This window comes from Daktulosphaira vitifoliae, unplaced genomic scaffold (assembly GCF_025091365.1).
Source record: "Daktulosphaira vitifoliae isolate Bord-2020 unplaced genomic scaffold, ASM2509136v1 Scaffold_5, whole genome shotgun sequence".
NCBI classification, from domain to species: domain Eukaryota; kingdom Metazoa; phylum Arthropoda; class Insecta; order Hemiptera; family Phylloxeridae; genus Daktulosphaira; species Daktulosphaira vitifoliae.
In genome coordinates this window covers 18967710-18984415 of record NW_026099576.1, presented here as the reverse complement: position 1 = coordinate 18984415, position 16706 = coordinate 18967710, and the positions used below count along the sequence as shown (strand labels likewise).

At 24.3% G+C, this 16706-nt stretch overlaps 1 protein-coding gene across 1 annotated transcript; it reads right to left on the bottom strand.

Moving 5' to 3' along the window:
• Positions 1-9680: 9680 nt before the first annotated feature.
• LOC126907624 (uncharacterized) lies at positions 9681-16474 on the bottom strand. Its single transcript, XM_050689035.1, has 2 exons — positions 15619-16474; positions 9681-10763 (listed from the first exon to the last, which is right to left on the bottom strand). The coding sequence occupies exons 1-2, from the start codon at positions 16449-16451 to the stop codon at positions 9926-9928; spliced, it is 1671 nt and encodes a 556-aa protein (XP_050544992.1). The 5' UTR covers positions 16452-16474; the 3' UTR covers positions 9681-9925.
• Between the last annotated feature and the right edge of the window lie 232 nt (positions 16475-16706).

The window sequence follows — 16706 nt, the reverse complement described above, 5'->3', positions numbered from 1 at the left end:
TTTCTCTGGAGTGTCATATGTGGTCAGAATGTAATGTGAAGCCTCTAAAGTTAGTCGTTAGCCACTGTTTAGAGTCAAATCTCTGCACTTGTACTGAGTACAAACAATCATTTATACATCCGGTAAACAAAATTGTTTACTGTTTTTACAACAATGCCTACTTAAGCAAATCCTTGGCCCTAGCTGGTGGAAACAACTTCAAAATATAAAATAATTATCGTTTCGGTAATCACCACGTACCTTCTTAATTAGTTTCTAATTGAAATCTCTTTTTTTTTTCATTATAACGCTAACATGGCATAACGGAACCCTCAACCATAGTCGGTCGTATAGTAAACGATTAAAACACCTCGTTTTGGACCTTTTCATTAAAGATATTAATTGAAACGCCTTTTGTCCGCAGCTTGCAGTAGTCAAGTATGAAAATAGAGATTAGGAACAAAACAAAATAATATTGTTCCGGAGGAGTGTTTCGTTGAACAATAAATACACGGCTTATGTTCCGGGCCATTAGCAAAACAATTCGTGCGTGAAACAATCGTCCATACGCTGTTATCCAGAATAGAATACTATAGAAGGCGGATTAATATTTCTAATATACAAGTTCATCCTATGTGGCTATAGTAGTTTAAGCGATGACTTGTTCAAGAAGTCGATAACATTTAGTCTGGATGGTTTTCACCGGTAATAATAATTATAATAGTACTTTCCGTATAAGGAAATATAATGAACACCTACGAGTACAAGTAAAGTAATGTAAACGAGTATAGCAAGTACCTTTATTTAGTGTATTGATTTATATAATTCATTTAAAATTTTGAAAAAAATGTCTCTTTTATCTGATGTATACTTTTTTAACTTAACTCCAATTGATGATTAGTTATTCGACTCGTTTGTTCCTGTTAATTAATCAAGAAAGTAAATTTCAATAGAAAAACTGATTATGTGTGATGTCTACAAAAATCATGTACTTTACAATAGTATTTGTAACATTTGTAACTTCGTTGGATAATCAAATAAAATTCAATAAGTTAATATTGTTTTGAATAAAATATATATGTGAGAACATTTTTTTATCTCAATTACGATTTTTTTTTTGTTTAGTAGATCTATATTCTTAGTATTTTTAAAAAATGTTTTTAAATTTGAAATTAGCGACTTTTGAAACAAAAAGTATAGAATACTTCAACATTTTTTTGTCTTGACTCAGGAGATATAGTTAAGACAAGTTATTTGATTTTTGAACACCGTGAGGCGCAGCAATGAGGTTTCTAGATATAATCCCGATTTTTTTTTTCAATATTTAAAAAAATAATAATAAAAAACTATATATCTTTGACCCCTTGAATTTTTTTTATCATAGTATTGAAATAGCGCTAAATCACAAAATACGTAAAATAGCACTTGACCCTTGAAACATGCAAAAATATGCAACGTAAAATTTCGTTTTTATCTTATTGTTTTTTGAAATAAATGCAAGACTTAGGTACCTTTAAAACTTTAAAAAAAAAATGTGAATTTTAGAAGTTATGACCATAGTTATCATCTTAGAAACTTATATAAATTAGCTGACATAGAAGAACGGGTACTAAAAGATTTTGAAACAAATTTTTGAATTTCATAAAAATGAATGATGAAAGATTTTTTTCTACATCGAATACATGTTCGCCTTAAATTTGAATTTAGATTTGAAGTGTAGGTTTAAAATAATACAAAAGCCTACGAAATGGAAATTTTACGATCCAATCAAATGAAATCGTTAAATAAATAGAAATTTGGTAGAAAATTAAAGTCTCTGGTTAATATAACTAAGTATAAATATGAATATATAAATTGTTTGAATTGGAATTAATATTATGCACATACTTAAATGAGCCAATTTAAACCTCCTTAATGCAATTTTAAATTTCAGTATATGAGTGACAAACGACTGGAAGTGAGCAGTAGTCATGGATGAGTGAACCAGTGACAGAATGATGCTTAAGATAAAACATAATTTACGTTACCTTTCAATCTATATGCAAACTAGCTATGGTACTATTTTATAAGTAACCTATCAAGTGGTATATGGGTCGGCAGAAATTTACATTAAGCAAAAGTAAATTTGAGTTTGCTTATCTTGTTATTATGGCTTATTCAACCATAATAGCTGTCTAATGTAAAATTTAAGACATTTAAAGTTAATGCAAACGTCTTAGGATATATTTTAGACTCTTTCAAACCTTTCTCTAGAGCCTAAACTTTATACACAAATCATTGACCAATAAGATATTATATAAACAATTTTTTTTCATAAGTGAAAGTTTATAAGTAATATCTCTTTATTTTTAATCTCATAATTTTTATTTTATACTTTCCACATGACCAATAAGTTTATAAACTTTTGTACAAACATTACTCAAATAATTAATACATTTTATTTAATACAAGTTGATCTATCGAATATATGGTTAAAATAAGAATACACAATTAACACATAACAAAAAAACAAACATAAAAATAATATCACAAACTTCTGTAGTTAACTAGAAAACCTTTTAGAGCTTTGTGACTACAGTATTTATTTAAGGTCGACGTTAAATAAACCTAGAGAGTTGTGTGGTGACATTTATATTAAGTCCAAAAAGGAATCCAGTCATACACAGCAACAAAACTCTTCATAAAAGTTTTTTTTCTTTTGTTATGAGACAAGAATGGTTCAACTTTACCCCTCTACTACTAAATTTCACTCGATTTTAAAACTGTACTTAAAAAAATATATTTCTTCATTTTAGTTGGAATAGTTCCCGCAAACTATGCTGATACTGGCACTTAAAGGCGCAAAAAATACCCCACGGCTATAAAGAAATTAACGTTTCCACTATTGATAAATTTTACTAACTTTTAAAAGTTTTAAAGTATTTTTATTCTTATTCAATCATTTTAGTTCCGTTATTAAATTTATACACTAATTTATTTATCTGGGTTTTATCAAAGCCTAAAAAGTTATATACATTAAGTTTATGAAATTTTTGTTTCAAATTATTGAATATTTATTGAGAAAACTATTTCTTTTTAATTACTATTCATTACCAAACGGTAATTTTATAATAAATTTTTTTTTTTATTTTAATGATCAGCTTTCATCTATTTAAATGCGATGTTGGAATTATTTTATAATACTATATAAGTTATTACAAAATTATTTATATGATATATATTTTAATATAAATAACTTGGCGTATAAAATTATGCAATTTAATAACATTATACTCAACCGTTATAATTTATAATTCCGTGATAATTCAAAATTCCTTAGAAAAAATTAACTTCCGTATTAAAAGATTTTTGATAATAATATTCAAAATCTTAAAAATAATATAATATTGCTCGTGTATTGATTAATTTATAAATATTTGTTGACGTAACAAATCAAATATATGATTAAGCAAAAAATTGTTTTTTTTTTTAACTTTTAAGTTAATATTGTACGTATTATTTTGTGATATATTTTAGCTTCGATGCGAAGCTGAGAAGGTATTAATTTTACTATGTGTTTTTTTTTTTTTTTTTATGTCTGTTGCCACTTTTTCTCAGCTCTCACTGGACCGATTTCTTTCAAAAATACGCCAAAAGATCACAAATCGTATCTAGTTGAAGATATTATCCTTAAAAATTGAAAAATTTTCCATCGTTCCACGCAAATGGGGAAAATATCCAAAAAAATTACAAATTTAAAAATCGGTAAATTTTGTCATTTTTTTTACTTTTTTTTCTTAAAACTTCCATAACTTTTTCAAAAATCAACAAATCAACATAATTTTTTTTATACTAAAANCATAATTTTTTTTTATACTAAAACCTTAGATATTTCCCTTTCATTTGATATCATTTTTTTGAAAATCTAACACTTAACCTGCTCATTGGGAGGGGATTCNAATCTATCACTTAACCTGCTCATTGGGGGGGATTTAAAATGGCAACTTTTTTACAAAAATTAATTTTTTCAACTTAATTTTTGAAAATGTTCCGGAAATACTGCGTCCTTTAAACATATATCAAATTAATGCTTATTTTATGTACTACAAAATGAAAAAAAAAAATAGGTCCCGACACTTTATCTTCTGCATGTAAACGGCTACCGTAGTTAAAAAAACGCTATTTTTGTGTTAAAATTTTCGATTTTAAATTTTCAACTTAAAAGTGCTATAACTTTTCGAAAAATGTAATTATCAGCACAATTTTGTTTTCTAAATAAATTATAAATACATTATTTCATTTGACATACTTTTTATTAAAATTGGACAATTTCCCCATATATAAGGGGCGTTCAAATCTTGAAATATTGTATAAAAAATAGAACTTTTTCAACTTAACTTTTAAAAGTGTCGGAAATACTGCGTCCTTTAAACATATATAAAATTAAAGCTTATTTTATGTACTATAAAAAAAAAAAAAAAAATTTGTCCCGACGACCTATCTTCTATGCGCAAATGGCTACCGTATTCAAAAATATGCTATTTTTCTATTAAAATTCTAGGTTTTGTATTTTATTTTATTTTAAAATATCTTATTAGGAGAATATATTGACTTTCATGAATATTATATAATTTAATTGACATAGAATAAAGGTCATAAGACATAAGAAATTAAACTTATTAAATTTTTTTATTTTCATATTAAATTTAATAATTATAATTAATATTTATTCATATATTATATTTTAAAATCAAAGAACTATTAATTAGGATATAATCAAAGAAATAAGAGTTGATGTTGCTTTTGGAATAATCCACCAATTTCTCTAAATGAAACACAATCTACAGATTTGCATAGAAGCGTTTCTTATGAATGTGATTTTAATCACTGTCAAATATCATCTGTACTTGTCCTATCTATTTTTTTAAGATATATGGTTTGTTATTACAAATAATAAAATGTACTAATTAAAGCCAGTCATTAAAATATATATTAACTCGAATTCTTTAATTTTAATTTTTATAATTTTATACGATTATTCCCTTCTTACTAGATAGATTTTGAATGAATCCTGTTGAAATTATTAGTGTCATAATTTTGAATATCTATCTTCAATTAAGCTTAAAAAATCATATTAAAATTTTTATATTTTATGATTCAAAAAATTATAGTTAAAACAGATTACTAATATATTAAAAAGAATTAATTTTGTTGAGTTAATGACAACTTACATAGAAAAGTATACAATTTCAGAACAAATGACAAAATTATTTCATTAAATTTTGTATAGTAAAGAAACAAGTAATTATTATCATTTATTTTGGATAACATAAGATCACTAGATAGGTTTATGAGGAGGCTTTCTAGTATATGTTTAGTCTTGATAATGGTAACATTTAGTATCCGTGTTTTTTTGGCAATTGTTTCTTTGACTCAGTGGCCAGTTCTCCCCTAGCATTAATATTAGATTACTGAATATTTGTACATTTGGTACATTTATTTTTACAATATTAGCTTTATAAGTTGAAGAATAATTCAAAAGATCACACCAATTTTTTTTTTAAATTATTCTCTATAAGTCAATATGAATTTCAAAATAAGATAGACAATTATTAAACTGGATCCTTTAAATTTAAAAATCACATTCATACATAAGATGTATACTTTTATTATAATAATTTATTGGTAAAAGAAATTATTTTTTAAAGTAATTTTATAATCTTTGGAAAAGATCTGTAACTAGAAAAGTAAGAAATTAATTACTCAGGTTGCTTTCTAAATCTACGAATTTTGTAACAATAAAAAGATAAATTAGAAATAATACTGTTAGTTTTGAAAAAAATCTTGTGATCATCATGTGTCACCAGCGTTAGAAAGGATGACTTTTCAACAATTTTCATTGAGCTGGACGCTGACAGTAGAAAAATAGCACTCCATTTCTAGGGTTTACTAACCCAGGATCTAGCGCTTTTTGTCTTATCAAATGCTGGAAACTTATTGTGCGTCAACTATCGTAGAGTACTTAAGCTAGTGATAATACTACTTATTTTTACGTATTTCACAGAAGTTTCATAGTGTAGTTTAACATTACCAATATGTGAACAGTACCCTAAAAATGAACATATCTAAAATTCTGTCTGAAATTTCGATGTATCATAATTATAAGTGTATATTTCATTGTAAGGAAAACAAAAAAAAAATCATACAGGTTAAATATCAGAAAAAATTACATAACTGGTTACTGGTTATTAGCTAGAAAATAATTTTTTATTTAAATGTTGAAGAGAATTTTTTTTGTTTACACCTCTATTAAAATGACAAGTATTTAACAAATGTTTAAAGATTATGAAGTAAATAAATTGCTAAATATGAACAATTTAAATAATAATACAAATATTATTTAAACATTCAAAAAAAAAAACTTCGTTAAACCTGACAAAACGGTTAATTTAATTTTTATGAACAGAGAATTAATATACAAAGTCATAAAATTATAGTTGAGTTACAAAAAAAAAATACATTGATGAATGAAGTATTAATGTTATCAACTATCATATTTTTTTCCCTTGTACAGGTTTTTAAAAGATAATATAAATAATTTTTTTTATAACTCAATAAGTTTTTAGTTAATTCAAAATTATATTTAATAACTGTATTCATAATTTTCAATTTTATATTATTTTGTTAATAAATTATTTCTATTTCAAAAATTACAATTACACAATTTTTTTAATTTATACTATAAATGCATTATACAGAATGATCCACTAATTATGACTCATGTATTATTTTGAAAAATACTAGTGTTTTAAAAAAGTTTTTGTTTAATCATTATAGTTTTTGATGAGCTATCCTGCAAGAAAAAACTTTTATTATTAAAATACTATTGTCGTACAAAAAAAATTACTAAAAATTCTTCTCTATTGATTCTGCTGAAATCTGAAAAATGTATATTTTACAAATATTGAAAGACACATGTTTATCTAACGCATCTAAATTATTTCTAATGCTTTGTGGTTCACTAAACTAAAATTTTATCACTTATTAATTGTCTTGTTTTCTTCATAGCTATTATGTGTTCATAGTAAATTCTCATTAAGATACACGATAATAAATATTTGTTAATTTTATTCCTTACAAATAGTTAAATTAAAAAATTAAGCTATTTGAGTTCGTTCTGGAGACCAGATACAGCTAATATGGACCATTACGAATAATATTGCGATTTTATTGTAAGAAAATCATTTTTTAATAGAAGTAGAAATCGCGTGGCATCATTATGCCGATTATAGTTATGTCATTTAATACCATTCTTAGGATTTTGTAACAGAAATGAAAATTGATTCAGGTCTTTGCTTATATCAATGATAATATGCGTTCTCATACAGCGGCTTGTGAGCTCGAATTTCTCACGAAAAATATGGTAGAAGAACAGATAAGACAAACCCAGATGGTGCAATTTTTGATTTACTGTCAACTCGAACCTACCACAATGCAGTGATGTAACATATAAGAAATTAATTTATTGTACAGTAATTTTTACTATAATAATTATATCAAATAATTAGTTATGCGTGTATAAATAAGAATCAATTAATGGAATTTCAAAAAATAGCTTAAATTTGAGAATTTTTAATGTACCATTTATTGTAAAACTTTTTGAAATATTTTTAATCTACCTACATCAGTCTTTTTAATTATATTACAGTTTAAATAATTCGATTTTTTATAAATGCTATTGAATGCTAATTATATTTATAATATTCACACTTCAATAAAAAGTATCTCCTAGACAAATTTTTTTTTAATATTTTCCTATGCTTTTTCATAACTGCAATTTTTAATTATTTTTAGTAAAAAAATTAAATATTGAATTAAACATGAATAGCCGTTCAAGTATATTACATATTTAGCAGTAAATAATTTAAATAAAACTCAATAGAGCTTAATGATGCGACATAGATTAAGTGCTACCCATGTAAATTAAAAAAAAAAGAAGAAAAAAAACATCTTTTGTTCAAACTAGTACATGAATTAAACACTAAAAAATATGCTATTGGTTGCTTTTAATTTAAATTTTTAAGCATTAAAATTAATGCATACTTTGCAGTCTCATAAGTTTTACGGAAATTGTGGTATTGAATTCCATTATTTCATCTCTTTTAATTAAGCAATATAAGTTAGTTTTTAAAGGCATTTCATCTGCACAATGTATACATTGTAATATTTCAGTGATAGAATTTTTAGTTTAAAAATTAGGAAATTAAATTAAAAATTATCTAGTCTTTGACTAGATTCAATTTGTGACCTTTTGACACCTCGTTGAAAGAAATCGGTTCGGTAAGAGCTAAGAAAAAACGTGGTAACAGACACAAAAAAAAATACATCACAATAAATTAATACCTTCTTAGCTTCACATCGCATCTAAAAAACATAGTAAAATTAATACATTCTCAGCTTAGCATTAAAAGATAAAATATAGTTGATATCCTTTAGATATAAGGGATGAACCAAAAACCATTTAAAATTAAAAATCTGAAACAAATTTCCAATATGACTATTTTGTTTGTATAAATGTGTATTGGGATAGACGAATTATCTGTAATATAAAAACTATATAATAATATTATTTAGTTATATTGAGGCCATATAAAATATTATCATGATTTATAACGTTGCTGATCATACTAAACATAATAAAATGAATAAAAAGTATGTTCCACTATAAGTAAACAGAAAACAGATAAAAGATACAAAACACTAAACCCTTTTAATATATGATATAGTTTATTAATTAATGATATAATTAAAACACGTTAACAAAATTACTAAAGATTATATTGCTTAATAAAATAACACAGTATCAATTGTATATTAATAAAATATTCTGGAAACAATATATGTATATATATATATATATACAAATTTTTATTGTTTATTATTAGATATAAACATTTAAGGATTCAAATTTTTTTGAGTTAATATACATGTATAATACATAAGGGATTACAAATACAGGTAGCTAATTGGTTTTTTATGACGATATTAGCAAGAATATAGCTTTTAATATCAATGATAATAAGACATATTATTGTAAGTTTTTAAACACACTAACTGGCAATACAGAAATTATATCCATTGCTAGTGATAATTTACAATAAACACCCCGTGACTACGACAGCGATGTCATAAAAAACTAATAAGTAAAAAATAAATATAGTTAAAAAAAAACTGAAAAACACGCTTTTAAAGCATATCAAACTAAAAAGTTAAAAATAATTTTAAAAATAAGCTTAAAACAATAATGAACGAAAAATACTAGTATTATTGTTTTAAGCTTATTTTTAAAACTATTATTAGCTTTTTAGTTCAATATGCTTTAAAAGCGTGTTTTTCAGTTTTTTTTAACTATATTTATTATACAGGGTGTTCAGTTAGTGTATTTATGAACTCACAACAATGTGCCTTACTACTATTGATAATAACAATGCTGTGTACCTGTGAATATTGATGTCATAAAAAACCAATTAGCTACCTGTATTTGTATTACCTTGTGTATTATATAATCTATTATATAATACACATGTCATGTATATTAACTCAAAAATTTGAAATTTTAAATGTTTATATCTAATAAACGAATAAAGTTATATTAAAAATTCAAATGCCATTTACTATTAAATTAAAAACTCAAACATTTTATTAAATTAAAAATATGTGTTTCCATTTAAAAAAACAAAGTTGACCCCCTTACAAGGCATAAGGGATGAACTTAAAAAGTATTACATAGCTAATAATTCAAGAATAATGTGTAACTAAAGATAACTAAAAAAAAAAAATGTTCAAATATTCTGTTAGTAATTGAGTGGGTTATGATAAAAAAAAAATCACTCTGTATATGTCCGGAAAAAAATCGTTAATTCAAAGATCAATATGCAATTTAAGATCTTAGTAAATTAGACATAAGTTAAAGAAGTTTGTAGTCTAATTCTTTGTTTTTACAGTGAGAAAGTTTTTCAAAACCCAAATCTTGATAACATGATTTACTAACATTTTCACAAAAACTTTCAAAAAAATTACATGCATTAAACATAATTGGGATTGAAAATGCAGGATTTAAATGAATTGATATATTTCCTGGATTTCTAAAATAGTTTACATAATACTTAACATTTTTAAATTTATCTTCTATTTGACACCGGAAATTATATTGACTCAAATCGTTCGATAACTGAGAGCTAAAAGTTATTAATTTGTTTTCAAAAATTACTAGAAGTTGTTCAACTATTTCGATTTCATTATTATCAATATTTTTTAGAGAAAAATCATTGTTCTCCAATAAGCTGAGAAAATCTGCAACCCATTCAAAAACTACACGTAAACATGATTCAGAAGTATAATTAACACTCCATATTGATGATTTATTTAAAGTAACAAAAGCTTCATACAAATCTTCAAGCATTTTTTTTGATTTAACGAATGAGCTAAATAATTCAGTCAAACAATTATGGTAATAGTTGAATGCATCTTTATTGCATACATGTAACATAGCATATAATAATGTATGATAGTTTATCATTATTTCTGTAAATCTACATCTTAATAATTGTGATACATGTTCTTTTTTTATTCGAAAATTTATGTTACTAACTTCATCATATATTATACGATCAACACTGAATTGTTTACCAAAATAAACTATACTTATGTGGTTCATTTTTTTCCAACCAGATTCCTTACGAAGAATATTGAGAGCTTTAACTCCATCATTTTGATTTGTATCTGGATCTATTGGAGGTATGAATCTAAATTAAAAAATATATTTGATTATTAATAAATACATAAAAAATAAATATATTTAAATATTGATGATGAAACATTATTTTACTTCAAGTTAATTAGTTAAATATGATTAAAATATAGAATTTGTATTCTAAATTATTACATATTTATTAAGTTGTAACGTCACAAATTCGAAGGGACCGTTTATAATTTTTGGTTATGTCTATATATTTATTTTATCACGCAAAAGAACCTTCTCCTGACACAGCGTTGTCAACCACTCAAACGGGTGTACAAGGAATTTTCATCAGAATCAAGGATATAATTTTCTGTATCAAATTTTCGCCTTGTTTTCAAATCAACACTTTTTCTATAACTTCTAACTTTTGATATTATTACTAATTATTAATTACATAAAAATAATATATTTAAAACAAAAATACAAATAAAATATTATAATTAATATATTAAAAAAGACTTAACAGTTATTATTATTGTTTTAAGATTATTTGTTGTGTTTAATCATTTTTTAAAATTGTTTATAAAGTATATGTTTAGCGTTTTTAATTTTTTTGAGGCTTTTTGACTTAAATATTTTTGATATATTTTAGTTTCTAATTAATATTTTTTATATAGTTTTAATTTTAAATAATATTAGCTACATGTGATCAATTTTCATTACACAGTTTTAAAGGTACAATATAAAATAATTATATATTATAGGTATTATTAAAATATTGAGTTTAAAGTTCTAGAATATTATAAGGTAAAATTTTTAATTTGTTTTATATATACAGGGCTATGAATTACGTTTATGATTCTGATATTAAAATTCCTCTCCACTCCAAAAAAAATTGATAAAAACTCCAAATTCAAAATACTATCTACATCGTTTGATATTAACATTTTTTAATTTTTATAAATATAATTTGAAGACTTCATTTTCTCTAAACGTCACTTTTTTCTATTTCACTTGTATTTTTATACATGTTTCATCCCAATATTGTTATTTGCTATACTTGGCGAGCTCATTTGTGATTGTCAATTCAACTGTAACTGTGATGCAGATCCCTAATTTATATGAGGGTAATCGCATGAGCTCGAAAAAAGGTAGATGTTAGCCATGTAAAAAAACCATTATAATCAATTAAAATATTAATGATTATGTACTGATGTCTATATAAAATTGAAAAATGTATAATCTGTTGAAAATGCAAGTTATTTCTAAGTACTGTATAAAATTATGGTAAACTAAACTTCTATTAAACTTAATTCAAATATTACATTTTTATACGCATTTTTCTATTAGGAAGCTAAACACTTTTTAGATACTTTCAGAATTTTTTCTTTAAATTACCAAAAAAGCTATCTAACAGTAAAAAACCCAGTTTTGTAAGGAATTTCAGCCCCTTTCATATTTTTCCAATTATTGAAAAATAATTATTATAAGCGTAGAGTAAAATCCCAGCACAGTGGTGACGTGCCATAGTTGGGTCAAGTATAGATGATATCTGACGGTGATTAAAATCACTATCATAAAAAATGCAAATCTTTAGATAGTGTTTAATTTTAAAAAATTGGAGGATTATTTCTAAAGTTACATGATTTGCTATTTCCTTATTAATATCCTGATTAAGATAATGTATGTCAAATGAAAAAGGGATATAAATATTATTTTTCATAAAAAAATTGTGTTGATCCATACACTTTTCAATAAGTTATAACATTATAAAGTTAAAAATGTAAAAAATAAAATCGAGAATTTTCACACAAAAATAGCATTCTGTAGCTATTTTTACCGTGAAGACAAAATAAAGTCCGAATTTTTTTTTTCCATGATAAAGTATATTACATAATCTTTAATTTAACCCATTCATGCCCGAGGTTAAAATTTTTTTTAAATTTNAATTACATTAGCTTTAATTTAAGATATATATAAAAGTGTCAGACTTTCCGGAACACTTTCAAAATTTAAGTTGAAAAAGTAAATTTTTTGTGAAAAAGTTGTAGTTTTAAATCCCCCCCTGTGGGCAGGTAAAGGGTCAGATATGAAAAAAAAATATACCAAATGATAGGTAAAGACATCATGCATCTATAAAAAAAAAATTATATTGATCCATACATCTTTCAAAAAGTTATAGCATTATAAAGTCAAAAATATAAAAAAGAATTTTTTTACAAAAATCGTATTTTTTTTATTAAGTTTGGTGTCTGTTTTCACCATGAAGATAAAAAAAAGTCCGAATTTTTTTTTTTCATAATGAAGTACATTACATTAGATTTAATTTAAGATATATATAAAAGTGTCAGACTTTCCGGAACACTTTCAAAAGTTAATGTTTTGTGAAAAACTTGTCATTTTAAGTCCTCCCCTAGTGGGCAGGTAAAAGGTCAGATTTATAAAAAAAATATACCAAATGATAGGTAAGGACATCAAGCATTTATAAAAAAAAATTATATTGATTTGTTCCTTTTTGAAAAAATTATGGCAGTTTTAAGTAAAAAAAATTGAAAAAATTTCGAAAATGAGCGATTTTTAAATTTGTAATTTTTTTGAAGGTTTCCCCCATTTACGAGGAACGAGGGAAATTTGTTCCACTTTTGAGGTTAATGTCTTCAACTAGATACGATTTATGATCTTTTGACGTATCTTTGAAAGAAATCGGTTCGATGAGAGCTGAGAAAAAGTGGTAACAGACACAAAATAATAATAAATAAATAAAAAAAAAAACAAATCATAGTAAAACCAATAACTTCTCAGCTTCGCATCGAAGCTAAAAATAGTTTATTTACAAATTGATACTAGTTTTTATTTTAATATGTTAAAAATAATCAGTGCAAAATATAATTTTCAACTTATTTTTTTGGTTCACAGAGTTGATTTTTGTAAAAGTTGACAATAACATTTAGCTCAAAATGGAAGTTTAAATTTGATTTAATTAAATAGAAAAATTTATGATAAATAAAAAAGTATACAGTTATTAAATTTTATAATTACTATTTATAACAAATTTATTAGAGAAGCTCAATATTTTTTTGTAAAACTAAACATAAAAAAAAAAAAAGAATTGTTTAAATAAATTAAATTATATATATTCTGTAAGTAATTGAGTGGATTATGATAAAAAAATCACTCTGTGCACATTTATGAAGGAAAAAATTATGTACCAATCTATTATTCATATTATAATTTGACTAATGTAAAAAAAAAATATTATATACATATCTAAGTTCAACTAATTTAATTTTAGACAATTAAAACAAATAAACTATCCAAACCGTAAAATATTATTGAATATATTCTATCGAAAAAATTTAATATTTTAACGTTATTAAGTTATTTGTTTGTTCGGTTTTGGCATTTGGCGGCTATACCATATAATGGTACGGGGATTTATTAGTAATCACTGCTTTATTTTATTTTTTAAGACCTTGAATACAGCATTGTACCTCTTATAGTGAGAAGGGGAACGGTGATGTTTTCAAAAGGGATACAGAATGTCTTACGATGTGTACGAGGAGCTGTAGTCGAAATTGTAGGTTTACAATTTATAAAATAAAATTTTAATTTTATGCTAGTTCAAATTTCAAATGTATATTTCTTTAATTAAAAGAAGCGGCAAATTAAGCTAAAAATAATTAGTTACAGATGAAAAAAATACACATCACAGTAAATTTAATATCTTCTAATACTATACCTCTAATATTGATTCAATACAAAACATTTAAATAAGAACGTTGCACAGTCTAGTTAAAATGTACTTATTTATTTTCGATAAACCAACTATAAAAAAACCCAGCACAGGGGGGTCGCGGCACAGTGGTGACGTGGCATAGATGGATCAAGTATAATGATATCTGACAGTGATTAAAATCACTATCATAAAAAACGCTTCGATGTAAATCTTTAGATAGTGTTTAATTTTGAAAAATTGGTGGACTATTCCAAAAGCAACATGATCTGCTTGTTCGTTATTAATATCCTGATTCAGATAAAGTATGTCGAATGAAAAAAGGATTATTAAAAAATAGTATTTCCCATAAAAAAATTATATTGATCAATACACTTTTCAATAAGTTATAGCATTATAAAGTTAAAAATGTAAAAAATAAAATTGAGATTTTTCACACAATAATAACATTTGGTAGCCATTTTCACCGTGAAGACAAAATAAAATCCGAAATTTTTTTTTTTCATAATAAAGTATATTACATTAGCTTTAATTTAATATATATAGAAAAGTGTCAGACTTTCCGGAACACTTTCAAAATTTAAGTTGAAAAAGTCAATTTTTTGTGAAAAAGTTGTCATTTTAAATCTCCCCTTGTAGGCAGGTTAAGGGTTAAATTTATGAAAAAAATATACCAAATGAGAGGTAATAATATTATACATCTATATAAAAAATAATTATATTGATATGTTTATTTTTGAAAAAGTTATGGCACTTTTAAGTAAAAAAAATTTCGAAAATTTCGAAAATTAGCGATTTTTAAATTTGTAATTTTTTTGGAGGTTTCCCCCATTTACGGGGAACGAGGGAATTTTTTTCAATTTTTAAGGGTAATGTCTTCGACTAGATACGATTTGTGATCTTTTGACGTATCATTGAAAGAAATCGGTTCGGTGAGAGCTGAGAAAAAGTGGTAACAGACACAAAAAAAAAAAAAAACACATCTTAGTAAAACCAATACCTTCTCAGCTTCGCATCGAAGCTAAAAACCATAATACTTTATTAGTGTGATATATTCGTATAACAATTAGTACATATTCTTCATAAGGAAATAATTTTCTTTTTCAAATATTTATTTATTAAAAAATCTTTGAAATATTACCTATAATATATTTAAAAAAGTAATATTAAATGTAAAAATTCTTACTCTGTTGTTTTAGGGTTGAGAAATTCTTCAAATCCTAGGTTTTTGTACCAAACTTCAACAATTTCGTTGAAAAACTTATTAAGTCGTTTACTTTTTGCAGACTTTAAGTCATTAGGTAATTTCGCAATTTTAATATTTTTAAAATCATTTGTTAGCAAAATGTCCATTAAATAACAATTTTGAAAAAAAATGTTTACTTTTTTTGATGCGTCTGTTTGAAATATTGTCAAATTCTCAAGTTTCATTTCAAAAATTTCATAAGGTGATTTGTTGAGATCAATAGTGCTGGACTCCAAACTTTTTTTTAAAACGTACTGATATATAAAGTCGATTACATCAAATATAGGATGTGGCACGAAGCCTTCAGAAAACAAAAATCTTATATCTATGTAGCTTAAAAACTTCATAGCATTGTGTAGATTTTCAATCATAGTCTTGGAATTTTTTACAATTATTTCAAGCATTTGCACACAAGCAATAAAATTATTCACTAAATTTTTTTGATAATATTGCTGGCATTTACTGATGATATGTTTTATTAAATCAAGAATTTTTTTCAGTATTTCAATGTACTTAAAATTGAGTATACTTATGATATAACAATATCTTAATCTAAATTTTAACATGTTCGTGTTTGGTTGAAGAGCTTCCTCTATATCAATAGTATTATTTGAATCTCGTTTTCGATACGATATAATTTGTGAATAAATGTGACTCACCACCCTTTCGATATAATTTCCATACATAGCATGATAAATTTTGCAATGAAGTCCTTTGTCTGATGGCAAGACGAAAACGACAATAAATATTAAAATAAATGAATAAAATTTCATTGTGCAAAAATTCTTAAATGATAATGTTGTTTTCTTATTTAAAAATGAGGTAGATTTATAATGAACATGTGCAAATGTTTTCTTTGTTATTAATTATCACTTATTTGTTAATAAAAAATATGTATAAAGAATATACATTTTTTTTCTACGCCAGTAAAAATATATTAAAATATAGTGCTTTATTTTATTAAATTTTCAAATAATTTTTTATAGGATGTATAGGTTATATTATCACCTATATCGATACATTTTCTC